The sequence below is a fragment of the Asterias amurensis genome, chromosome 13 (assembly GCF_032118995.1).
Source record: "Asterias amurensis chromosome 13, ASM3211899v1".
NCBI lineage: Eukaryota > Metazoa > Echinodermata > Asteroidea > Forcipulatida > Asteriidae > Asterias > Asterias amurensis.
In genome coordinates this window covers 19,155,511-19,182,229 of record NC_092660.1, presented here as the reverse complement: position 1 = coordinate 19,182,229, position 26,719 = coordinate 19,155,511, and the positions used below count along the sequence as shown (strand labels likewise).

The 26,719-nt window shown below is 39.1% G+C and overlaps 2 protein-coding genes across 5 annotated transcripts; one reads left to right on the top strand and one right to left on the bottom strand.

The window, feature by feature from the left end:
- The first annotated feature begins 31 nt into the window (after nucleotides 1-31).
- Nucleotides 32-10,817, top strand: LOC139945814 (small glutamine-rich tetratricopeptide repeat-containing protein alpha-like). Of its 3 annotated transcripts, none has more exons than XM_071943263.1 (10): nucleotides 32-161; nucleotides 1,069-1,272; nucleotides 1,907-2,016; nucleotides 2,870-3,017; nucleotides 4,050-4,254; nucleotides 5,156-5,294; nucleotides 6,316-6,414; nucleotides 6,867-6,904; nucleotides 7,623-7,709; nucleotides 8,651-10,817. In XM_071943263.1, exons 2-10 carry the CDS (start codon nucleotides 1,173-1,175, stop codon nucleotides 8,826-8,828), a joined length of 1,104 nt encoding a protein of 367 aa, XP_071799364.1. In that variant the 5' UTR covers nucleotides 32-161; nucleotides 1,069-1,172; the 3' UTR covers nucleotides 8,829-10,817. The 3 variants fall into 3 exon arrangements, with proteins under 3 accessions (XP_071799364.1, XP_071799365.1, XP_071799366.1); XM_071943264.1 differs by having other exon boundaries at nucleotides 58-234; XM_071943265.1 differs by having other exon boundaries at nucleotides 60-161; nucleotides 1,075-1,272.
- Nucleotides 10,818-13,206: 2,389 nt separating this feature from the next.
- LOC139945813 (trafficking protein particle complex subunit 13-like) lies at nucleotides 13,207-26,016 on the bottom strand. Of its 2 annotated transcripts, XM_071943260.1 has the most exons (12): nucleotides 25,917-26,016; nucleotides 25,455-25,523; nucleotides 23,711-23,810; nucleotides 22,639-22,854; nucleotides 21,977-22,049; nucleotides 21,388-21,432; nucleotides 20,196-20,222; nucleotides 18,041-18,174; nucleotides 16,908-17,115; nucleotides 16,278-16,378; nucleotides 14,720-14,870; nucleotides 13,207-14,535 (listed from the first exon to the last, which is right to left on the bottom strand). In XM_071943260.1, exons 1-12 carry the CDS (start codon nucleotides 25,957-25,959, stop codon nucleotides 14,434-14,436), a joined length of 1,269 nt encoding a protein of 422 aa, XP_071799361.1. In that variant the 5' UTR covers nucleotides 25,960-26,016; the 3' UTR covers nucleotides 13,207-14,433. The 2 variants fall into 2 exon arrangements, with proteins under 2 accessions (XP_071799361.1, XP_071799362.1); XM_071943261.1 differs by lacking the exon at nucleotides 20,196-20,222.
- Nucleotides 26,017-26,719: the final 703 nt, after the last annotated feature.

Below are 26,719 nucleotides of genomic sequence, written 5' to 3'. Positions count from 1 at the left end.
CCACTGGCCTGGTCTAAATACAAACAATAGAGGGGGTGCTTCAACCAGACGTGTCTTTATGTTTTTTTCCAGTTGCAGCCAGAGAGGTCACGTTCGTGAGTTTAATTTAGAACAACAAACCCATAAATTGACGAATGATTTGACGACCATAATAAAAGAAGGTAGGGCAGCAGACCCCAGCAGCATTGAAAACTTACCAATATCAGGATCCGTTTATAAATCAAATTGTTAGAAGTAAGTACTTTTCAGAGTGGTGAGGAGAATAACAAAAGTTGGGATATGAACATTGAAAATGATGAGCATGAATGATATTGAATGAATGATGATATTGATGGTGGTTTTGATGGCCGATGGGCGGGGCTTGTGGGATGTCAGGCGAGGATGTCACCACTCCAGCGACATGTACAACACTAAGTGACTTAGTGGGGAAATACAATAGGAAACTAGTTTGTCACTTAAATAATGTTTTTAACTTTTTTTTGCAAAAAAAGTGTTAATTAATTAATCATGGCCTGACGCAGGACGATGAAGTGACGTTTTTTTTTACCCATACTACTCTAGGCTAGTACTAGCCGAGTCTTTCTCAAAAGTTTTTTTAACAACGATCGAGTGCACCAAAAAGTTCTTCTTCAACTTTGGTTTTATAATTTAATTATTATATTTCTTGTATTGAATCTAAAGGTGCCTTGTCATAAGTGAACTTAATCACTGTAGCTTACAACACGTGTCACAAGCCAGAGGAAACCTGTAGTAAACTAGGACCTTTGTGAACCAGAAACCTAGGTGAACCAGAAACACTGGGGTTGACAGTTAAACACCTACTCTTCTTCGATACGATACGTGTTTTGACTTCTGGGTTCTTTTACAAGCACCAATCCAAAAAATACAAGGACGAGGACAAAACAGTGAAGTACATTGTATCATAAATACAAGTGCCTCAGATTCAGACCCACACTCTGCTGATCAGAAATACCAGAGCTCGAGTCCAATGCTCAGCCATGACACACCAATTAATACACTGTTTTTGTTATAAGAGTCTCCATTAATTATAAATAATTCTTTTGACAGAAGCAGCACTTCAAGATCTGTACCAAATTGGAATTGGAGGTGAGAAACCAAAGTTGTAGTCAAGAAACCAAAGTCGGAGTCAAGAAACCCGAATCGAAGTCAAGATGGCTGATAAGAGGCAGCTCATCTTCTCAATCTTAGAATTCCTTGAGGATGAGATCAAAAGTGGAACCCTCGACGAGGAGGCTGTAGAAAGTATCGAAGGTAAAAATGAATCTTGAACTTCTTAAGTTAATGATGCCATTTTCACAATTTTTTTCCTGAAGCAGTTCTAATGAACAAAAAATGTTTCACTAAGACTAGAGTGTGGGATTTTAGCAAATGTCCTCCAGATTAACGTGTCAGTGTCCCAGGCAGTTCTGTCTGGTAGATTATGTCGTCAATATGGGAAATTAGAATGGGCTGAAGGAGAATGATTCAAAAGAGGGCGCTGTTAGGAGAAAATTGTACACACTTTGCCGTCTGCGGGGACACAGAATCTCCTGCAACACCAGCACCAATATCTTTGTTAGAGGGTGCCAGTCAGAAGCTGATGTTTAGCCAGGGATGACACCCACGTTTACAACCTGGGCACAAGCAGCAGAGGGATCACCTTAAAGGGATCAACCTCAAGGGAAACTGAATGAAAGACATTGACAAAATAGGGAGACTGCCAACATTAGTGCTAGATAGCTCAGTTGGTAGAGCGATGGCACATTAAGGAACAGCTTCAAATCCCTCTCCAGTAAAAACCTCAACTCAAAATGTTACCTTGGTGTGTTTGAGATGACTCCGTGTGTAAATCTCTCATCAGAGTTTATACTAAAAGAAAACTTGTTTTTTCCCCTTTTAATTTAAGTTTCAACACAGTGTTTAGAGACGGCATATGGGATCAACACAAGAGATCATGGTGTGCTGAGACCAGATCGTTCACTGCGGGAAATGTTCAAGACTGTCTATGGAACACCGGTACGTGCTGTTTAAAATACAATTTTTATCTTAGGAAAGGAGCACTTCCATTGCAAAACTTTTGAAGAGGCACCTAGTCCAAGACCTGGGCCCAATTTCATAGAGCTGCTTAAGCACAAAATTTTGCTTTAAAGCAAAAAAAGTCCTTGCTTAGTAAAATCAGGTTACCAGCCAATTACTCCACTCAATTTTTATGCTAAGTGAACAACAGCTATATACTAGTCATAAGCAATGTATATGGCATGAAATTTTTGCCAGTTACATGTGTGAAATAAGTGAGCTAATTTCGTGCTTAAGCAAATTTGCTTAAGCAGCTCTATGAAATTGGCCCCAGAGCTCTGTAGTTTGATTCCAGGCCTTTACGTATACAAGTACAACTGACACTTACATATATGCAGGCCTGGAATTGTATCTTTGAGAGGGCAAGGCCATTTCCATTTTGAAAGGGGCACTTCCATTGCAAAACTTGTGAAGAGGCACCTAGGTTAAGACCAGAGCTCTGTAGTTTGATTCCAGGCCTTTATATGTATACAAGTACAACTGACACTTACATATATGCAGGCCTAGAATTGTATCTTTGAGAGTGCAAGGCCATTTCCATTTTGAAAGGGGCACTTCCATTGCAAAACTTTTGAAGGGACAGCAAGGCCAAACCAGAGCGCTGTGGTTAAAAGTACAGGTCTTCATACCTAATGTAAGATGTAAAAATTATGACTTTTAAATGAGTGTTTTTCTCTTGAGGATTGCTGCTTTTTTAACTAAACATATCACACACTAAATGTGTAATTTCTTAACATATGAAGCTTTGTAAAGTTGTCATTCAAATTGTGACAAATACAATTGACATTCTTAGGATGCATCATTAGGTACAAATAATGATTTGTACATGGAGCCTGATATAAGAAGTCCCTCAGCACCAGATGTGTGTTCATCAGTGACAGCCAACGACTGCTCACCATCTGGAGACGAGAAGAAGAAAGCTGAGGAGTCTAAGAACCAAGGTACAGCATACCCCACTCCCACTCCTTACCAAGTGTGGCGTGTCATGTCCGAGCGGTTAAGAGCACCGGATTCAAGCTCTGGTGTTTGATTTAGCAGTGTGTGGGTTCAAATCCCGGTCATGACTCTTGCTACATAAAATTGGGGAGGTATTGCTTTCTGCTCTATTGGCCAGGATTCAGACTGATGATACCCAAGCCTACATTCGTATGGACTGTAAAAAGGGTAACCCTGTTTCAGCCCCAAGAGTAGGTGGCAACGGCCTCTGGAAAGAAAAAATTGTAGCCCACACCTTGAAGTGGCCTTCAGGCCTTGTGTGTCTGGTGACTTGCATAAAAAAAAAAAATAAAAAAAACTCCTCCTGATGAGCCCCCGACAAGAGTTAACCGAACACCCCAAGCATTCAAATCAATTACGCCCAAAACACTTCATTGATTTATAGATCGTAAAATAGTTATTTCCATGATAAAACTGAAACTGCAATGATACAATAATGCGAGTCTACAATTACAAACAAAAATTAATGCTCACAAAGTCGCTGGTTTAATGGTGAAAATGTGTGTCAAACTTCCTGAAAGTTTTCTGCTAATGTTACAGCAAATTGGTGGTCATTGAGAAAGTTTTTTATTGTGACATCATGCACCTGGGTCAGCCCCAAGTAACCCGCTCCAAATGCAGGGTATATTTTGGGTCTGACTCGGGTCAACTACAACAATGACGTCAGAGCTACTCGGACTCACTGGGGTCAGACTCTAGGTCGACCTGGGGGAAGCTTATCGAACGCACCCATAGAATCATGTCACATGAGCCAATTTACAGGCAACCAGTTCCAGGCAATTTCAAAGAAGAAAAACCATTCACATTTAAATGTTCACAAATTTTCTTGTGGATCGTAAGACAATGTTCAAAAAATTACTCATGTGCCACCAAAGTGGTCCTGCGGCCACTGCAGTCGGTTGCCTCCAAGTTGCTTGTAAAGGTTGCCTCGTGTGACAAGGCTCTAAGACTTTGGATATTTTGAATCTCGATTTCAGGCAATGAGTTAATGAAACAAGAGAGATACAATGAAGCAGCTGTGTGTTATACAAACGCCATCAGTGTAGATTCTACTAACGCTGTTTACTACAGTAATAGAGCTGCAGCGTTCAGCAAGCTGGACAATCACAAGAGGGCGCTAGAGGACTGCAATAGAGCCATCAATATTGATCCCCAGTACAGTAAAGCATACGGTCGCATGGGGTGAGTAATAATGATAATACTCGGTTCTTAAAGCGCTTTATCACAGCCTTATAAGGGGCATATCAAAGCGCACAGTAATTTTCCTGCAAGGTATGTGGAGCTACGATTTGAAGTATGAGACCTATTCCTTTAAAGCACTGTGTAATGGTTTACAAGGTGCTGTGGCGCAATATGCAGCCAATCAAAACCAGGAACACCTGGGTGAAACCCCTTCTCTTTTTGTGCAGTGGGTTCTTTTATATGTGTTACATAACACATGGGACCAACGGCTTTACGTTCCATCCGAAGGACGATGCAGTGGTGCCTTGCTTAAGGACACAAGTGTCACGATTGGGACTCAAACCCACACTCTGCTGAACAGAAACACCAGAGCTTGAATTCGGTGCTCTTAACTGTTCGGCCACGACACTTCCACGAGTACAACCAAAATTGACACTTAACAGGAAGCCTGAGGCCCCGTCAGGCCAGTAGCCTCACGACGGTACAAGCTCGCCGGTCTTGTGTTTTACAATAGAATAAAATACCTCATTGTGAAGTTTCCTTGTTAAAAATGTTGACTATGTATTTTCCTTCTAAATTCGAACCCGCTCCGTAAATGTGATGCCACCAAGCAAAATTAGTCGTTTGTTGACACAGGTAATTTAAAATTTGTTGACACATTTAAAAAGAGAATAAATCTTAAAAAAATCTTGCTTTACAAAAACTGGTACCCAGCCAAAATTCCATAAAGTTTGCATTGTTGCAAACTGGTGCCTCACACAGCATGAATACTTAACATAGAAATTTGCTGAGCAGTATTTCCTGCTAAACAGCTTTATGAAATTGGGCCCAGACAGGTTATGTAGGTCTCCCACTGTAATGCTTGCTTGTGTTTTCCTTGATTTTTTTACCCACTTTTTAGGCTAGCATATACGCATTTGAACGACCTTACAAAGGCAAAGGATGCTTACGCCAAAGCTGTGGAGCTTGAACCAAGTAACGATAGCTACCAGGCCAACCTTCGTATTGCAGAGAAGAAACTGAAAGACGCAAATATAGGGGTGAGTAGAAGGGGGAGTCCACATCTTTACCTTATCAGGCATGATATTCTTCCTATTTTGGTCTGATTTCTGATTTTTTTGTACCTTGGGAAAATCAGAAAATTTGTGATAAAATAGCCTGAAAAGTCTGTAACATATGAACTGTAACATGTAGGTCAGCCATTGTACTCAATCAAATGTTCCTACTTTTTTGAAAGGACCAAATTTATCATGCCTGCTTACCCTCTTTATTAAAATATCATTTTGTCTGTTTGTTTGTTTATTTGTTTGTTGGCATGGTTGGGGGGGGGGTGTTTGTTTGTTTGTTTGTTTAGATGATCTTCTTTTCAAGGGAACTCAGCAAAACTCCCACAACGGGATTCTGGCAACAGCCAATCTCTCTCATTCAAACACTCACTAGTGATTATTGTGCTTCTGTAACTAGATGACAAAAATTGAATTCTAGTCATTGTGAAATCAGCAATTAGCTTGATAGGATTCGTACCCACAATCTTGCGATTGCAAGTCCTGGGGTTGATTTCACAAAGATGTTCCTAACTTAGGCTAGTCCTAAGTTAGGATGAGTAACGTGTCCTTACTCCACATAAGACTAGTCTTAACTCCTTGTGAAAAGCACCCTTGTAGTCTGACCACTTGACCACTCAAAAAGTATAGTTTGCTGCTTAATGTTAGCATTCAGTGTTCAGAAAACATGCCCAGTCAATTTGTTTTGCTTTGCAAAACTTGCTGGACAAAATTGCTTGCTGAGAATTAACTAGATGGAAATTTGCATCAGGGTTAAAGAATATAAAGTTTTGGTTTTACATATACTGATGTGTGTTAGCACTGTAATCGCAGTACATCCCCGAGCTCTGTAAAAAAAATCACAGGTATATTACTCTGGTGGGATTCAAACCCACGACCCTTGCTGCATGTATTCTAGAGCAGTGTCTTACCAACTAGACTACCGAGATTGCCCAGTAGCTAGAGGCAGAATTAGCGTTGCTTGAATCATTGAATTTTTGCATTCCCTTATATTCAGGGAGGTGGTGGTGGGGGCGGAGCCATGCCTGGCTTTGGACCTGCTCTTGGTGGGATGGATATCGGTTCCCTCCTAAACAATCCAGCTCTGATGAATGCAGTAAGTTCAATATTAATTCATTCCTTGGCTACCAGCTATGGCTACATCATCATGCGTTGAAGTATAGAACTTCCTTAGCAACACACTTAGCTACAGCCTTAGCCCTAGTTGTAGCTGGATACAGCTTGTCTGGATCTGGATAAATACTACGTAAAACTCCTAGTGCAGTCAAACACTTGGGGTTCGGTTTGCGCATGGAGATGTTTATTAATGCTGGGTGATGTGCTTGGGAGCAGCTACTTTGAAGTCTTTGTTATCTTGGATTACATTTCACTGGCACCCTTCTTTAATTACAGTACAGAGTAACTACAAGAAACTATTAGGATGTTAAAATTGCATCAAGGATTAAGAATATTATGTAGTTTTACCCATACACCATCGTGTGTTAAGCCCTGTATACTCTAGTGCCTCCTTTTCTGACTTTTTGTCTCTGTTCTTCATTTTGTTTTTAGGCGTCTTCGATTTTACAAAATCCACAAATGCAGAGTATGTAAGTATACAGCAGAACTGATCTTGTTTTAATCGTTTAAACATGACAACAAATTTGTGTTAAGAGCTGCCAACATTTGCATCTTGCTATTAGGGATACTTTGTACAACAGTCAGGAAGATATTTGGAATTAAATTCAACATAATAGTTTCTATAACCAGGGTGACTATTTCAAAAGCGGTGACATATCCCCAAAAATCCATAGCAAATATGTCCCAGGAAGAATAATTGCTTATAGAAATTCCTAATAGAAGCGTTACGCGGCAACAGTTTTAGATTCAAATTTGGGCCATAAAAACTGTTTTCTTTTTGATTTACCACATTACTTCAAAGTGAAATGTTTCTCAAAGTGCTTTACACTATCAAACGATGCTGTAATAAGCGTTAGAATAATAATGAACATTTCTAGTGCGCCATGTCTGTCAATGATGACACTCCTGGCGCAAAAAAACCCGAACTCTGCTAACCTGGCCAATACACAATGACACAAGACAACCAAAAGTTTGGAGGCTATTGTTTCCGAAATAGATATGTTTTGAGATGAGTTTTGAATTTGGAACAAGTATCTGCTTTTCTGAGTTGAAGTGGGACGCTATTTCAAAGAGATGGTCCGGCATGTGAAAAACAGGGATTTATTGCCATTTTATTTTAAGAGTTATTACCAAAGGTATACCTTCCGTTAAAAGTCATTTCCCTTTTTGCTTCAATCTTTCTGTTAGGATGAGTTCCATGATGGGTCAAGCCATGGAAGGAGATGGTGGTCAGAATCCAGATCAAGCAGCGAGTATGGCAAATCTTCTACAAGTGTGAGTAGAATCATTTATCATGATCGTTGCTCGTTTGTTTTTGTTTGTTTATTGATGTGTTTTTGTGTTAAAGGCACTGGACACCTTTGGGTATTGTCAAAGACCAGTGTTCTCCTTTGGTGTATCCCAACAAATGTGAAAATTTGGACTCAATTGGTCATTGAAGTTGCAAGAGAATAATGGAAAAAAACACTCTTGTTGCACTAATTTGTGTGTTTCATTATCAGAAATGTATAACAAGGGCAAGCGGATCAGAAACACTATTCATGTTGAAATATGGGGCCATTATTGCTGAAGTGCAAGCTTCAGACATGATGCCAGGTTTCCAAACTGTTCATGTTATGGGGCCATGCAATAAGGGCCTTTTGACTATGTTGTTTCTATGTGATATTTGAGACTCCCTTTCATTAGCTGTGTCTCAGATCAATGCACAATGAACAATATTTTGATTTATTCTGAGGGAAATCTATGCTGGGCGGCACAGTGTATTTTGCTCAGAGTGCTGGGAAAAAATAGTGAGTCATGGGCAGGCGCGCCCAGGCCCACCCTCCTTGGCTACAATACTGATGATAGTAACAATGGGGTGTCATTGCCGAGCGGATAAGAGCACCAAACTCAAGCTCTGGTGTTTCTGTTCAGCAGAGTGGGGAATCGAGTCCCAGCGGTGACACTTATGTCCCTGAGCAAGACACTTGACTATAATATAATTACTACTCTCCACCCAGGGGTAAATGTCAGAGAAGGTTCTTGTGATTGGTTAGTAACGCATATTTGTTGCACAGTCTGTATACTCCCCAGGGAGCTTAGATGGTTTAAGGAAATAATTAAATGGCCCAGTAGAAGCGCTTTTAGACGCTCTTCAGGTGTGTAAAACTCTATACAAAAATGAATCATTATTATTATTATTATTATGAATAACTACTCCTTCGTTTTCTTTTCAGTGGGCAGCAAATGGCCAGCCAAATACAGCAACAAAATCCAGACATAGTGCAACAGATACAAGGGATGCGCAACAGACAAAACCAACCACCAGGTGGCGCCGATAATGCCAACCCTAACGCCCCAAATAACAACGGTAACCAGCAGTCACAAGGAGGATCAGATCCACCTACAAGTTAAACACAAATACAAAAAGCTCTGTGTTCTTTTGTACTACTTTTTCTTTGTCACTGTCAAACCAGGGCCAACTTACACAGTGCTGCTTAAGCAGATTATGTTGCTTAAAGGGAAGGTACACGTTTGGTAATTACTCAAAACAAATATTAACTTGTAAGCTGATTTGGTAATGACCATTGGAGAGTTGTTGATAGTATAAAACATTGTGAGAAATGGCTCCCTCTGAAGTAGTATAGATTTTGAGAAAGAGGTAATTTCTCACTGAAATAAAAAAAAAATTCTAGTCAGAAGTCTTTTATTCCAATCTGAAAGCACACAAATTCCTCCAACAAGGGTGTTTCTCTCATCATTTTCTCGCAACTTCGATGACCAATTGAGCTCAAATTTTCACAGGCTTGTTATTTTATGCTTATGTTGGGATACACCAAGTGAGAAGACTGGTCTTTGACAATTACCAATAGTGTACCTTCCCTTAAAAGGGTTTGATACCTTTTGTAGATCAAGTTTGAATCCCTACTCACTGTGAATAAAGATGCCTGTAATATAATTTACTTGTAGAATTTTCAGCTTCATTAGTTGTCAAGTTTTTTGAGAGAGAGAAAAAGTGAAAATCAACGAGCAAGTTTTCAGGAGAGTCAAGTAAATCTGTTGAACATGCTAAAATACTTTTCATCTCACTGAGACAAAATTTATTTTTGTGAAATTGTTTTACTCATTTCTCCCAAATTACAGCACCTCAGCATAAAGGGAAGCTTTCTGCCGTCATTATCTTTAAAGATTAATGTAAAACTGTGGCTGTTTGTGTTTTGTGTCAAACAAAAAGTACCCAAACCCTTTAACAAGCTTGTGCTTAGCAGAAATGAGCAGGATACCAGGCACAAATGGTTCATGGGATATGGTATTTTGACTGGTAACCATATTATTTCTTGTAAGCATAAATTTGTGCTTAAGCAGCTCTATGAAACTTGCCCCTGTTATGGATGTTTGAAATTATAACGCAGGTTGAAGTATTTGCATATTAAAAAAACAATCTATTACTTTGTTATTTATGCTATTTCATAATAACAAAGCTTTACTTTTGTTTTGATGACAAGTTAAATAAATTCGAACAAGCAGAATTGTTATTTGTCAATTATAAACGCCACTTTTTTTTTTAGAAGTCGAAGCACAGTGCAGTATTGGGTGTTATAAGGAGAATAAATTGTCAATTTTTAAGCAAATAATGCAGACTTGGTGTACAATTGTAACTGTTATTTCTTCCGTCTGGTATAAAGAATAATCATTTAATTACAAATCATTTAACCGTAACTAATAAACACCTCTGAGATTGTATGCATTCTTGATTGGTCAAAGACTGGTCACATGTGTTCACATGCGATAACTCATAACATGTATAAAGACCAGGGCCTAATTTCATGGTTCTGCTTACCGTCAAATTCTGCACTTGCAATCACCCTTCTCCGCTTACCGTGTACAAGCGCAGAATTTCTGCGCAAGCTGTGTAAGCGAAGAATGCCTAGTATTGTGGAGTATGCGTGTGCACAAGCAAAAACTCCTTGTTAACCCGTGAAATGCGCTTGATATAAGCACGGAATTACCTGCTTCCGTAAGCGCCGATTATTTGCCAACAATAAGCAGAACCATAAAGTTGGGTCGCGCTGTGTGGATTAGGGAATAAATGGCCTTTAAACAAGCATATTGTTGTGCATTAAGAAAAGCTTGTATGCACTTATGCATGTTGTGCAGAAACTGTTTAGTCAACTGTTTTCTTTGTACCTATTTTTTTTTTATTTTATTTTATTTTGGCAAGAGATTTTGGTGCTTCGGGATGGGCATGCACGTGTTTGCGTAATCGTTCAAAAAATGTATTAATTAAAAGTAGCTGGTACTTACTTTAAACAAACATAATGCTAATAACGTCGAACACTAACCAATCATGGAGGAAGAAATTCCTCCATGAACCAATAAAGTATTTCTATTTATGGTATTCAACTTACAGAGAGCTCATAGTCTGGTTCTTGAAAATATGAAGAGATCATGTGCCACGCAACTGTCTAATAAAGAATGGCACTGAATGACATTTTGAAAAATATTGCCAAAAGCATTTAGCAACCTTTTTTCCAACAAAATTGATATTCCTCTCTGCCAAGGGCTTTCAGTTCATCCAAAGTTTGAATTGCCCCATTTAATTGTAATGCAGCATATAAAATAGAGCATTAAATCTGATTAATTTAAAAAACTGACTGCATGTAGAAAATTATTGGGAATCATCATAAACTCTGAATATATCCAGTGTCTTTTCCTTAAAATTGTACTTGTCTTCAACCACTGACCCTACTATCCTAGAGCTGCTTAAGCACCACAAAGTAGCCAAGTACAATAAAATCATGCTTAGCAGAATAATGTTACCACCACCCAAAAATAAAATTCCCCTTGTATCGTCTGTAACTGTATCCTGCAAATTTTTGCATAGGAAAAATTTGTTTAGCACCATTTGCTGCTCTGGAGTTTTAGCCATCTAGTGCACTGGGCTCAATAACAAAGAGCCACATTAGCAAAAAAAAAAAAAAAAGCAAACCTATTTAGAATAAGGCTACCAGCCAAAATACCATGTCATATTTGTTATCTATCCTACTCACTTCGGCTAAGCAGAAAATTTGTCATATTATTTGCTGATTAAAGACACTGGACACTAATGGTAATTCTCAAACTCCAGTCTTCTCACTTGGTGTATCTCAACACATGCATAGAATAACAAACCTCAATTGGTCGACGAACTTGCGAGAAAGAAAAAACGCCCTTGTCACACGAAGTTGTGTGCTTTCAGATGCTTGATTTCAAGACCTCAAAATCTAATGATGAGGTCTCAAAATCAAATTCAAGGAAAATTACTTCTTTCTAAAAAACTATGTTACTTCAGAGGGAGCTGTTTCTCACATTAACTTTTTACTATTAACACTAGCTCTCCATTGCTTGTTACCATGTTAGTTTTTATGCTAACAATTATTTTCAGTAATTACCAATAGTATCCATGCCTTTAAGCAGATTTATAAAATTGGAACATTGTAAGCACTAGATAAAAATATAAAAAAACTGCCATTCAAATAAGCATTGTGCAGCAGTGCCTATTAGCTAGGATGTTATTGACTTATTTACTCCACTTGCCACCATTTCCAAGGTGAAGATAAACATTCAAAATCAGATTGTTGAAATCTTTTAGATGTTATTTGTATCGTGTTGCATTCCAAATTGCATTTCTTCGTGCGATATTTCTTTGTTTGTTCCTTTTGCATGTGAATTGGTAAGTGTTATAATAATTTTGAAGAGTTGCCAACTTTCCCGATTCTGCAGAAAGTTCCCTGAAAATAAATGTCCATGATCTGATGAACAAACTTGAAAATCTACCTGATTGTGTACACTTTGTCCCTATGTTAAAAACGTTATTGTAAATATCTCCCCGATTGTTGTACAAAATCAAACTGAATGCAAGATGCAAATGTTGGTGGCTCTGCTAAGTTTGTAATTCACCATCGGGCTAAACCTCTGTACTCTTTGTTCAATAAAAACGTTTTCTCACATGCATCTATCTGCTATAGATGGATTGCACATAGCGCCATCGAGCGAAATTGAAAAACAATAGAGAATCCATCTCTTGGTAAGCTGTAAATTTTATTAACTACTTGTCACCACTTTTGACCGCTTCCCGTTACTTATTATGAAGATTTAAGAAATTTAAAGAAACTGGTCTCTGGTGGTCAACGTATTCCAGAATTCCCGAGACTATCTTCTTTATAATCTTGGTCCAAGATGTCACCATCTCATACTCGTAACGTAACATAATGTAACGTGATTACCCAACAGAGGGTGCACTTTTCTTCTTGAATTCATTTACGTTGATGACCGACTTTACTGGAAATCGACCAAGAATAGACTTACCAAAAGTTTACGGGAAATATGGTGCGGTGCCCATGGTAGCGGGAATAGACTTACGCAAAGCTAGCGGGCGATACTGCGCACTGCCCATGGTAGCGCGGATGGGAAACAATCCATGCAAAGGTCATCAAACTGAGACTATCTTCTTTATAGGCATAGTGATGCATGTTCGTCTGTTTATATCACATGTAATTTGGTCACTAGGTACTTGATTTACTATGTACTGTGAACAAAATACGGTAAAAATAATAAACCACACATGTAAAAAGTTTGTTTTTCAACATCATTCTTGTAGAAACTGGTTTCCATTTCCTGGTTTTGACAATTGATGTCCTACGGCAAGAACCATTGTTGTTAATTTCCGTCCTTCAGATGGGACTCGACTGGTTCTACGAAAAGAAATAACCACAAGCACTTGAATAATATTCATATTATATATTTCACATTTTATTTACATGTTTATTCTCAACAAACAAACTAATAAGTTTAGTCATCTATATATAAATCATTATTTAGAGATATTTTTGAGAAGAAGCATTTAGACGTATCTTTTCAAATATATTGACTAGACAGCACAGATTCACATCAGTTACAGTAACTACATGTACACCAAAATGACAGGTTCACATTCTACTAATCTTGTGGGAAACTGTGGATGAGGCGCCTCCAGACCATTCAACCCCATGGCCTAAACATCCAAGAAAGAAATAACTTTTGTCTTTGCCTTCTCCTTTTCACAACATATCCCCCCTTTTCATTCTGCCTAAGTCACCAATTACTTACTTTTTTTCTGTCTTCTCATTATTGGTTTATCTTTTGGGTTCCCCCTCTTGTGGTCAAACCAGCCCCTTCCTCTACTTCCCTGATGTCACCTTCTTCTTTGTTCATCTCCTGCTTTTTCTGTGTGCTTTCATCTCTGTCATCTTTATTTCACTGGACTGTTGGACAATTTAGCAAAAGAAGTTGAGTTTCCTGCCCTAGACTGCTCGGCCACGACATTCCACTGAACCAACAGAACAGTGTATGACATAATTGACCCGAGCAAGCTTGGACAGACAAACGTCAAGGCAACATTGACCGAAGTTGGCCAGGCTAGCCCCAGGCTGGACAGCACGCATGATGCAAAGCTCCCATGATGCAAAGCTAGCCCTCTATCAGTCTATTGGCCGTAGCTGGCCAGTATCAGCTCATGCTTCCATGGAACTAGCCTGAACATCTGATGTCACACTTCGAGGCTCGTGAACAACGCCGGCATCAAAACCGGCAGAATTGGCGTGTAGTTTGACCTTTGACCTCGGTCATTTCAGATAGAGATACGCAGTCAACTTCTATTGCGGACGTGACAGCAGTGACTATTTGGGCATCTATGTCACTGCACGTTTTTTAAACAATGATTGTATCCAATGGAATCACTGGATCGAGCGACAGGTATCTGTCTTTATCCTAGCGGATAAATACAGGGGCCCAGTCCACCATGGAACTGGGATCTCTCAGGGATGTGGCTATAAGATTTGGTTTCATGGGAAATCAAACTCAGGTCTAGAGTTACACAGAGCCTACAGAAGCCGTGCCCCTGTTGCCCCTGGCCTTGGTGCCCCATCATAAGTTTCCCATTGACTTTGAAAATGGCCTTGCCCCTTTGAAGTTGAAATTCCAGTCCTGCAAACTGGCTCTTTTAAGCTCCTACTTGCTCGGAGTAGACAAAAATCTGCGCGACATCATCGTGTTCATAAGTTCTCTTCAAGTAGGTGTCCGTCAGCCGTAATCCTGATATGCTCTGTGTAGAAATAAGGTCAGGTCAAAGAGGTCAAAGAGGTCACAGAGGTCAAATAAGTAATGGTTCATGTTAAAGTTTGAAAGAAAGTAACAAAAAAAAAAAAAAAAAAAATACACATAAAGTCAGGACAGTGATAAACTATTTACTCTAAACATTAACACTTGCATAAAGTACTGAGGCATACCTGTAGTCCTGGAATGGTCGCCAACAGTGTGAGCTCAACATCCATGCTACTGCCCGGTCCAAGCTTACCCAACTGCCTCCCTGACACACCCAACCACATCAATCCATTCTCAGTGTTATTGAGTACCAGCTTCAGGTCCATTGTCCTTTCACTATCCAAAAAAATAAAAAATAACAATAATAATACTTACGCTTGGGCAATATCGATTTATTTTATTCACGATATATCGCCGACAATATATCGCGATATTTGATATAATCGCGATTAATGAAATTTGACATAATCAGTCTTAAAACTCCAAGTGAAAGTTGTAGAGAGACAGTCAGAGCATAAGAGAGGTGTTCTAATGACCTATTCTTCTAGTTTTACTCTAAACCTATGGGGTGCAAGATGTCACAGCTAGCAAATACATCGCGCTATTTAATCGACATATCGATATATCGCGATTATCAGGATATATCGATATTTCGATTAAAACCTAATCCATCCGATATCAAAATCGTTTCCAAGTTAATATCGCGATATTCGATAATATCGTGATATCGCCCAAGCTTAATAATAATTGTCATGATAAGGGCATGATATTTGTTTCCCTGTGTGGAAGAGAATATCTTTTTGGCGTGTTGTGGTCGAGCGGTCTAGGTCACTGGACCCAAGCTCTGGTGTTGTCAGCAGTGTCAGAGTGTGGGTTCGAATCCCGGTCACGACACTTGTGCCCTTGAGCAAGGCAGTTAAACATAATTGCTTTGTAAACAAAAAATGGGAAGGTAGTGCACTCTGCTCTGCCAGCCAAGCTCCAAGTGGATGATAGCCACGCCTACATTCTAACAGATTGTAAAGGGGTAACCCTGTTTCAGCCCTATGAGTAGGTGGCAATGTGCACCTGTTGACAGTTGGTTAACGTCAATGCCCAGATCGGTCAAGTGATAGACCTCACCTTAAATTTGACCTTGGAGACCCTCTTTAAAGTCACCTGGAAATATAATTTTTTTTCTTTCAAACATAAGAGTACATGCTTACGAACAATAAAACAATTTTTTTAGTAGTTGTTTGTCACGATTTGTATGTTTAAAAAGTATATAAAGTTGTTTAGGGGGCTGACTCCGCCTACCCCTTTTGTGATGTCAATCGAGGCAGACTTTGCCTGCAATGCGTATAGTAAACACACGTGCAAAGTACATGTACGTCCAAGTCGTGAGTTGGTACATTTCAAAAAAGTGTTTTTCTGCATTCAGCAGCAATACACCTGGTCGGCATTGCCGGAAAAAAACATGTACTTTGCAATTGTGTTTACTCTACGCATTACAGGCAAAGTCTGCCTTGATTGACATCGGGGTCTACTCTTAAATTTGTAAATAACATAAGAACTGATTTTTTAAAACCTTAGTTAACTGTTTATTCACATTCCACTCATCAAAACACATATATTAGTGACAAAAGCTTTATTTTGAAAAAATACCACTTCCAGGTGACTTTAACTTTAAAACCATTAAACTATAAAAAGAAATGATACAACAAAATACAAAATATTTAAAAATAAATCTGATAATTTTCTTACCAGCAGCTTGTGATTCTGCATTTGATTTGGAACGGTTTCTCTATAGTTATTGAGTCTGGTATACTGGTCACATTGAGTTTGACATCTCCATATCCTGGAGCCTAATACACACAAAAAAAATTAATACAAATCATGTCAAAAGTATGGGCTACATATTAATAAATACACTCAGTCATAGGGGTTAAGCATGTTAAGTGTTATATCTTATTTCATCGTACCAACATTTCAAAAAACACCATTCACAGGTATGGTTAAAAAGTACAAAGTTATAAAAGTACAAATAGAAATACAATAAATCAAAAATACACAACAAATCTATAAAAATAGCAGGAAATAAGCAATACCTTCAGAAAAACTGTTGAAAAATAAAGAATATAGAATGCACGGCCACGCAGTCTTCAGAATGGGAAACTGGACTCTTGAGGGTGCTATTGTGACATTTTGTTTTTTGTGTTTTGGGGGTTTTATTTGGGGGGTGGGGCTACCATTTGCAAAAAAAAAACCAAGTAAAACATTAATGTGTACCGGTACATGTGATCAATTTATCTATAAAATAAATGGTGTGTAAAGGGTTTCCGCACAGCACCACTTTTCCTCGAGCCAGCAGAGAATTTTTATGAGTTTTCTTACCATACGCTGCAGTTGACTGGTCTGTAAACGGCCTCTCTCTCCCATGCTGGTCTTCCAGACTATGTCCAGCTTGCCGATGTTGGACACACCTTTGATGACAGCGGGTTTATCTGTTCCCGGTAGGGGTTTGGCTTTCAGGCAGTAGAGGTACTGTCTTGTATCCAGTGGGTTCAGGTAGGTAAAGTGGCCAAACGTACTTTCTGAGTTACTGTACAACAGTATAGAGAAGCAGAAGCAAAAGGCCATCAGATGTATTTCAAAACCAGTCAGTGCGCAAGTAGCGCTATAATAAGACTGTACACAGGGTTTTATTTGCAGCAAAAAACAACTCTTGTGTCTTGGACGTGCACAAGAAAAACAAGTGTTTGGTAGTAGCCCCGGTAGAACGATTGGGAAACCCGTACGTTCACTGCTGTGCCAAGATGGAGTGGCGAGTATAAAGCTTACAAAATATTACGTAAAATAAAACCATTTTTTCCCCTGTTATTTCTTAATTTCTTTACTTGAAATCTGTCCGGAAAGTGTACTTACAATATCAGTTTATCGTGATGAAGCCTCTGATTTTTAAGTGCTCGTGACTGTTTCATACAAGATACATTTTAACGATGTTTGTAATCGGTCTCTTTGGAGTATTTGCCATCGAGGCCAGTGATTTCAGTGTCGGACCAGTAAACTCAATACAGGGCAAGTACGGTGGTCTTGTTTTTGTTTTCAATTCAACGTCTTTGTCTCCAAAAACTGATGTTCAAATATTGAGTCGGAGTCTCACAAATATCTTGAGTATCACAGAGTGACAAATATGAGCACTATGTAAGAAGCCACTATTATTAAAATGTTCGAGCATGTGTAAGGTGCTTGCTGGACGCTTATTACGAGAGTGTCAAAATGCACGCATTTCAAAGCAATACAAATGTTCAGGGCCCAATTTCATAAAGCTGTTTAGCAGAAAATACTGCTTACCAAATTTCTATGCTAAGCATAAACCGGTTGGGGGCACCAGTTTCAACAATGTAAACTTGATGGAATTTTGGCTGGTAATCAGTTTCTATTAAGCAACATTGTTCTGTACTTAGCAAGTTTTTTATGCTTACAGGCTTTATGAAATTGGGCCGAGCACAGCGACTTGGACATACCTTACACCATTAGTTTCGATCGTGTTGAGTTCCTTGACTTTATATTCAGCGGTTGGTTCAAGGAGTACTTTCTCCATAACTAGTGGCGACTGAGTGATATTCTGAATCTGAGCCTCCAGGTAAACTTCATTGGACTTTATTGTGGGTTACAAAAAAAAGTTCAGAAGAAATATTACAAACCAGTCTCAAGTTAAACTAGTCTTGCCGCAAGACGTTTTTCGTTATCCTTTCACACACAGCGCGGCCAACTCACCAACAGCGCCCGTATCAACCGCCTGTATACACGTGGGCTAAGTCACGTGAGTTATACGGGCCGTCGATGCGAGCGCTGTTGGTGAGCTGGCCGCGCTGTGCGTGAAAGGATAACGAGAAACGTCTGGCACCAAGACTACAGTTAAACATGACATTCCTTCTGCAGCAGGGCTGCCCACATTTGCATCTTGCAATCAGGGAGATTTTGTTAATAACAAAAGGAGATGTTCAAACTTGTTCTTCAGAACATGAAAAGAAAGGTTTATTTTCAGGGATCTTTCTACAGAATCAGAGAAAATTGGCAGCTCTGCTTTTGGCATACTAAGTTGACCTTTCATGTTCATATAGGTTTTTTTTCAGGTTTATTTATTAACAAGTGTGTCATTTTCTGAGAGCAACCCCCTGTCATGCCTGTTATTCTTACCAATCATGTATAAAACCTTTGACTATAGTACTTTTGTACAAAACCAATGTTAAAGGAACCTTACAGAATTGGTCAGAAAAAAAACTTGTCTAAGATCACAGATTTACATAAAACGTACATGGTGTAAAGATAATGATAGTAGAAAACATCCCTTGAAATATTTCTGTCTGAAATGTCATATTTGATGAGAAATAAATAATCTAACTTCGCGTTTGGAGTTTATTGCTCAGTGAGCATTTTATTCATTTTTACTTTAGCATCGATGCAATGCAAAATTTGTAACTGGTTTTTCACTGTTCTCTCGTGACCCAGATGGCGGATCGATCTCAAACGTCTACAGGTTTGTCAGTTTATGTATATGGTGGATTACATAAAGTGCATACACTGCAACTGGTTTGTTAGCAAAAACCAATTCGGTAATGTTCCTTTAAAATGTTAGAGAAAGCGTTAAATTTAACGAGCACACTTACTACATAATCCTGCATTAGCACAGACACACACAACCAAGTGTAGATGGAAGCCAAGGTGAACACACAGATGCCATAGACAACGGCACATGCAGAACAAGCGTACAATGGCACAAAATTAGATTAGTTGCTCTGCCAACAGTATGACAAATATGACTATTTGTACAACATATTACTAACTAATGTTTGTTAGGTTTGCAACATGTGTACTTGGGTAGATTATGTGGCGTGTCGTGGCCTAGAGGTTAAGAACACCAGATTCTAACTCTGGTGTTTCTGATTAGCAGAGTGTGGGTTCGAGTCCCAGTCGTGACACCCTGGGGCTGATCTTCACAAAGCGATCTGATTGATCTTAACTACAAAGCAAGTTGCTTCGTAAAGTGTAATGTCACAAAACAAATCACTTCGGCGATTCTGGCAACTCTTCTTACGATGAATCTTAGTGCTTTGTGAAAACCGAGCCCTGTGTCCTCATGCAAGACTAAGACACTTAACCACGATGCTTCGTCCTTCTGAAGGACGTAAATTCATTGGTCCCAGTGTAGCACGAAATATTGCGGATTCACATGTTAGACTCTAGCATTAACATGCATGCAGAGCAGACTAAAGTTGTTGCTATAAAACAGTTATAAACTACATTGAGTTATTAATGTTTCCAAAATCGCATTTTTCTTTAACATTACTTTCAATTTTATAGCACATGTGTTCAGCCATACATAGCCACTCATGCATGTAGTACCAGTGTTAGTTTGAACAAAAAACTTTTTTCTATTTTCTCATTTGAACCAAACCAAAATACTATTCAAAAGCCGAAAATGTTCCTCCTAAAAACCAAAGACATCTCAGCGAGACATATTCTATTTTTCAGCAAATAAAAAAAAATTTTTTTTGGAGGTGTTAGTGTCAGTAGACTTCTTTCATTGTACATTTTAAAATTGTTTTTTAATCAAACATGGCAGTCAATTACATCATGTGCAATCCATCTATAATAAAAACTAAACATGTAATGTACCTGTACCATGCGCCTTATTGCATTGTACTGTTGGGCAGCATGTGTAGTAAAAGTCAGTTAAAAATCATAATTGCATCATTTAATTATCCAGGGTTTTCTCAACAACAAAAACCCCAAAACATCAGGCTCTAAATTGGAGAAAGTTAGGCTTGAAGAATGTAGCACTTGTAAGCATAAATGCAAATTTTAAGGCAGCAAGTTTATAAAATACTTGAATCTGTGTATCAATTAAGCCAAGTAAAATAACAAGGATACATGAATGTTTAAAGCAATTCACATCATAAACAGCAAAACTAAAATAAATTCATAACATCTGTGTTCTGCAAAAACAAAACCGATGAAATAATAGTAAATCAAACAGTTGATACATTGTGAATCCATCGCATTGTAACATTTGGCACAAATACATACATGCTGGTCCCAATTTCATAAAGCCTGTAAGCAAAAATAACTAGTGCGCAGCACAGAAAAAATTCTGCTTAGCAGAAACTGGTTACCAGCCAAGAGTCCTTTAAGTTTGCATTGTTGTGACTGGTGCCCCACCTATTTTTTGCTTAGCATAGCAATTTGCTAAGCAGTATTTTCTGCTTCACAGCTTTACCAAAATTGGGCTCGAATGATCATCAAATTCTTTTTGGAAATAGTTAAAGACAGCAACTGCATGAGGTGAATATCTTGCAACACTTTATCATGTCATAATAATTGTTGGGACAAATATACCATTTGCGAGTTAGATTTGAATAATATCTGATACAATGACTTGCTTAGTCACAATGTACCGCTTAAATTTGAATTCCTCAGACTATAGAGACAGTTGCTATGCCAAATGGATCGGGGCAAGCTTTTGTATAGCAACCTCCAGATGACCAAACCCTGGTACCATTGTGCAATACACATCCATTCAGAATTGTGTAATGGTGTTCACAGTCTCTTTTGTAACTAAGCAAAAGCTTGCCCCTAGTCATGTGACATAGCAACTGTCTCGATAACTCTGATGAATTCAAATTTAAGAGGTAGCTTGTGATCAAGCACGTCATTGTACCAGACTCACCAGACAATATTTAAATCTGACACGCAAATGGCTCATTGACTGCATGCTGTCTTGATCAAAAAGAAGAAGAAAAAACATCTACATGTAGTGCTGACCAACAGATGGACGTTGAGTGCAATTAGTTCAATAAAACAGTATTACCTCAGCATTGTAGAACTTCGTCTTGACATCGAGGGGTTTTAAGACCTGGAAGAAAAATTAGAATATTGGAAACATTTTAATTTTTTTATTTTGTTTTATTTTATGCAAGTTCGCCCCAAACAAGGCTAAAAGCCACTCTTGGACTGGGGCTACAAGAAGGAAAAATTATTTGATGTGAAAAGAACTCAGGGGAGCTGATCGGTAGGAATTGATTTTCCTCTTATAACAGTCTAGATTGTAGGATGGAGGGAAACATGTACCAGGCAAGGAATTCCAAAGAGATGCAGTACGCGGAACAAAGAATATATTTTAATACATAGCAAAAATTTATATTATACATATGTTCAGGCCTTGCGCTTAAGATTTTGGTAAAGTGGGCTGGTAAACTGTCCCTTTTTTCCATGAAGTTTTAAAAGTTGTTCATCAGAACATGGAAAGATTTGTTTATTTTCAGGGAACTTTCTGCAGAATGACGGAGAGTTGGCAGATCTGACACTGAACTTAGTATTTCATTTACAATAAAAGTTTTGCTAGTCTGTAGATTTGACAGTATTATAGAACATAAATATTTGTTAAATGTTTTTTTTACCTGAAATTTGAAGAATTTTCTGAAGTACATACTTTCACCAGCTTGTGTATTGTAAAACACTGCACACACCAAACTGCACATACAAAAAGCAAACCAAAACATAACTTGATATGTAGGATTTGAAAGTTTGCATGGTGGAAATAGTAAGGTTTGCGTTAACACCATGGAATGATAATCTCTAAATGAGTTCTGAAAAGGTAGGTAGTTCTGAAAAGAACCGCAGGTTTAAAGAACCACTGAACCACCGCAACTCAATTAGAGATTATCATCACATGGTGTTACCGTAAACCTTACTACATAACTTGATATGCAAAGAAAACTCTAAACGTCCCAAAACATCCTCCTGAACAGTGTACATTATTTCTTCGTCCATCAAATGGGACTGTTGTGTACTTAAGAATGGGACTGTTGTGTATTTGGTAATTGTCAAAAACTGGTCTTCTCTCACTTGGTGTATCTCAACATATGCACAAAATAACAAACCTATGAAAACTCAATTGGTCGTCGAAGTTGCGAGATAATAATGGAAGAAAAAAAACCCCTTGTAACACGAAGCTGTTTGCTTTCAGATGCTTGATTTCGAGACCTCAAAATCAATTTCTGAGGTCTCGAAATCAAATTCAAATAGCAATAGCCGCCAATTCGGATTCAGCCTTACTTACATGTGTGTCCCTAGTTCCTTGACCTCATGGTGAATGACCTCATCAATGCACTCGGCTTGTTTGAGCTCGAGGTGAGCAGGAGTCCCTGCCCCCGATAGCGTCAGTCGTTGTGAGCTCGTCTGAAGGTCCGTCTTGAGTAAGATATCTTTAACCACATGCTGGCTGTCATTATGAACACTGACGTAGCTTGAGAAAGTCTCACCTAGATAGATACTCCTGTTGAAAATAAACGTTTTGTAGAGTTGAACAATGACAAATTCACTAGAGTGAGAATTCTGACTGCCAGGGATTTCTGTCCCCCTCATGGGAAATTTTATGTGGGCTGTAGGAGGATTCAAAAGAGGGCGATATCAGAAGTAGTTTGTACACAGTTCTCCTAATGGGAGGACCAAATCTAGGGGGGTGGGGGGGGGGCAGAATCTACTGCCACACCAGCACTCTTCCAACTGAGCTATCTAGCCCTATGTTGGTGGTCTCCCAATTTTGTCAATATCTTGGTTTGGGGGCGCCAGTCAGAAGCTGCTTAGTTGCTGTGTAGCCAGGGATTACACCCAAGCTTACAATACATCCTGGGAAGCGGCAGCCAGGGGATCATCTTAAAGGGGAAGTAACTGTTTATTTCAGATATCAAATAATAAACCAGAAGGGAAACTGACTGGGATAAAAAATGTCTATTAGACCACTACTGTCTGAAAGTAAACCACATACACAGCCATTACAGGGGTCCTAATGTTTGACTGCCTAAGGGCGCTCTCAATAGTATTTTCACCACTTTCGGAGGTCAGCGCGATTCGTCCTGCTCAGTTTTATTCGGCTTCTGTCACTTTTGTTGCGCAGTAGTTTTAAGTTGCTTTAGAGGTGGGATGTAACTGCTCCTTCAAAAGTCTTATTGTCCGTGATGGGTATGATGTCTGTGGTGGTAATGTGTTCCAGTCTTTAATAACTGTTTTGGGTATGAATGAATATTCCCCCGAAAGTGATACACATATGTTTGAGAGCGCCCTCACGTGGTAAAAAATACGGCGCATTGCCAGTAGCCCGCCAATTATGATTATCAATAATAATTTCTCACCCAAAGTCCTGTGGCAACATGAGTAGCTGTCCAACACTGAAATGCTGCATTCCGTCATCCAAGCCTAAGTTGGGGCAAATATCTTTTATTATGGAGCCACCTATCAAGAAAATGAATTGTTTGCATGTTACGCTTCCTCTATAATTATAAAATAAGTTATCACACACGCACTCGTGGAAATACAGAAAATATTGCGCTTCTGCGTCCCATATCCAACTCGGCCCAACGCAGAAGTGCTATATTTTTCTGTATTCCACTCGCGCTTGTAATGTGTACGTATTTATCCTCAAGCGAACTTGGCGCGTGACATAGAACACACAAGACGCAGGTAGTGATATTATCCGTGCAATATAGGTTTTTATCACCACTCCATTCTGCAAATCTGATTGGAGCATTAGATTAGCGCGTACTTGAAGATAATAATAATAATGGCTTCTTATATCGCGCTCATGTCGCTCACTCAGGGAGGCTCAAGGCCCTTCAACATTCAGTATTTTCCTGCAAATTATGTGGGATTATGTTTGAAAGGATGAGTAAGACTCACTCTTTTTTACATAGCACCAGGGCCCAATTTCATAGAGCTGCTTAAGCACAAAATTTTGCTTGAGCAAAAATTCCTTGCCTAGTAAAATCAGATTACCGGCCAAGACTCCACTCAATTTTTATGCTAAGTAAACAACAGCTAAATACCAGTCACAAGCAATGTATATGGCATGACATTTTGGCCAGTAACATGTGTAAAACAAGCGAGCTATTTTCGTGCTTAAGCAAGTTTTTTGCTTAAGCAGCTCTATGAAATTGGCCCCAGGTTGGTGAAGTGGTGTCTCGTGCCTCACCTTCCACCTCTGGCACCCGGTTCGAATCCCACCGGGGGCACTGTGTGGATTGGGTTTTCAGTCTCTACCTGGCTGCATGTGTTTTTCCTTGAATAATTCTCTGAAGTTTTCCTACCACATCTAAAACTGAAATTTCTTCATCATCTTCTGTTCTTGTTCGGCTCTAATTAGAGTGTTGAGGATATTTATCCAGACCCAGATGTAGTGGTTTACAAGGTGCTGTGGCGCAATATACAGCCAATCAAACCAGGAGCGAACCCCTTCCCTTGTTGATAAGTGGTTTCTTATAAGTACGTTACACAACACACAGGACTAACTGCTTAAAGCCATTGGACCCTTTCGGTTCAGAAAAAAAAAAAAAAGTTCACAGATTTACAAGTAACTTACAGGGTTTACAGAAGGCAATGGTGAAAGACTTCTCTTGAAATATTATTCCATGAAATGCTTTACTTTTTGAGAAAACAGCAAAACAATAGAAATTCTCGTTAACGAGAATTACGGATTTATGTTAAACACATGTCATGACACAGCGAAACGCGCGGAAACAATGGTGGGTTTTTCCATTGTTTTCTCCCTACTCCGATGACCGATTGAGCCTAAATTTTCACAGGTTTGTTATTTGATATACAAGTTGTGGTACACAAAGTGTGGGCCTTGGACAACACAGTTTACCGAAAGGGTCCAATGGCTTTAACGTCCCATCCGAAGGACGAAGCATCATGATTAAATGTCTTGCATTTGAAAGGACACCGTTATTTCAAGGCCTGCAGTGATGTTTGAAAATTTTCTGTCCAGTATTAATAATAATATATGTAGACAAAATATACCATTTAAATAACATTGACGGTGAAAAAGGAAATCAAAATCCAGGAAGGGAAATCGTCATACTCATAGCTGTTGATGTTTACCTGCTAAATCTCGAGGCTCAAATAACACTGGAGTTGTAGTAATGAACGACGACTTTGGCAACCGCATAACTGTTGCAAAAAAACACAGTCACGGTAGTCAAGTTAAAAGATCAATTTACCTCTTAGGGTCATAAGCTCAACAGTTATAAAATACTCACTGTCTGTGTTTTCGTCAGGCTTAATAATCATGCAGAGAAGTTTCCTGTCGTAGGAAATATGCTCTAACATTTATAAAATGTTTCATTTTTGGTATAAATCACTAATGCATTACATGTAATTATGGAAAAGTTTCCGTATGGCGCCACCACTTTTTCACCCATTTTTACAAAAAGTGATATCTCATTGAGGTAAATTAGAAAGTTTACCCGCAATCACAATAATTGATCTGCAATTTCAAAGCTAAAGTAAAGTACATTGATAAAGAAACAATATCCATTATTATTGTGTAAACTTTGACCAAACCTTTCAACGAAAGAAGATGTTCTTTCTCCCTGGGCGCCTCCATCTTGAAAATATTAAACTTGTTTCAGTCCATTTATTTGTTTGTTATGCGGCCACGGCGGCCGTGTAGTAGGCCGTATCCGAAACGGCGACTTCGGCTACAGCTACGGCTAGATCGCGCGCGTCTGCCTATTCTTCAACACTGACAGACGCGCTGATCTAGACGTAGCTGTAGCCGAAGTCGTCGTTTCGGACACGGCCGTAGTAACGGGAGACGATAACAAAAAGGTCAAGCGACTGGAAGTTTTCTCTTTTTATCCTGGTTTAATGGGCGGGGTAAAAGGGGCGTGGTAGAAGTGGGACCTTTCCAGGGGGGTGATCTCGACTTCACAGAGAAATATTGCACTGTTTTCCCACATGAATGTTTCCAAAGTAAGACTAAAATATTACCTCTAGATCAAGCAATCTGCATTTTTTTAAAACCCTCCGATGCAAAGGCAAATATCAGATTAAAACATCTTGTATTTTTGTGCACAATCTTTGTAGAAAGTGTTTTCGACTGGAGATTCCGAGCTCTACAAATCATGCACAACAAACTAGTGGTCAGGGCCCTTGCCAACCCCCCCCCCCCCCCCCCCCCACTCAGGTTGGCTCAGCGGTTTATTTCCCTAACTCTCACCTCAGTGGACCGCGGGTCCAATCCCAACTCAAACCCAAAGCCTTGAAAGTGGGGTCTCTGCTGGTAGCCTTATTCTATTAAATCGTTGCATAAACTGCTGCTAAAACATCTAGCTACCGGGCAATCTCTGCGGTTTAGTTGGTAA

Coding starts and splice junctions, on each gene's coding strand:
- LOC139945813 (XM_071943260.1), bottom strand. CDS start 25,959: ATGGAGGCGCCCAGGGAGAAAGAACATCTTCTTTCGTTGAAAG. Junction 22,855..23,710: donor ATGTTGCCACAGGACTTTGG/GTGAGAAATTAT, acceptor TATTTTCAACAG/GAGTATCTATCTAGGTGAGA. Junction 14,536..14,719: donor CGACCATTCCAGGACTACAG/GTATGCCTCAGT, acceptor ATTTCTACACAG/AGCATATCAGGATTACGGCT.
- LOC139945814 (XM_071943263.1), top strand. CDS start 1,173: ATGGCTGATAAGAGGCAGCTCATCTTCTCAATCTTAGAATTCCTTGAG. Junction 2,017..2,869: donor AGACTGTCTATGGAACACCG/GTACGTGCTGTT, acceptor TGACATTCTTAG/GATGCATCATTAGGTACAAA. Junction 4,255..5,155: donor AAAGCATACGGTCGCATGGG/GTGAGTAATAAT, acceptor CCCACTTTTTAG/GCTAGCATATACGCATTTGA.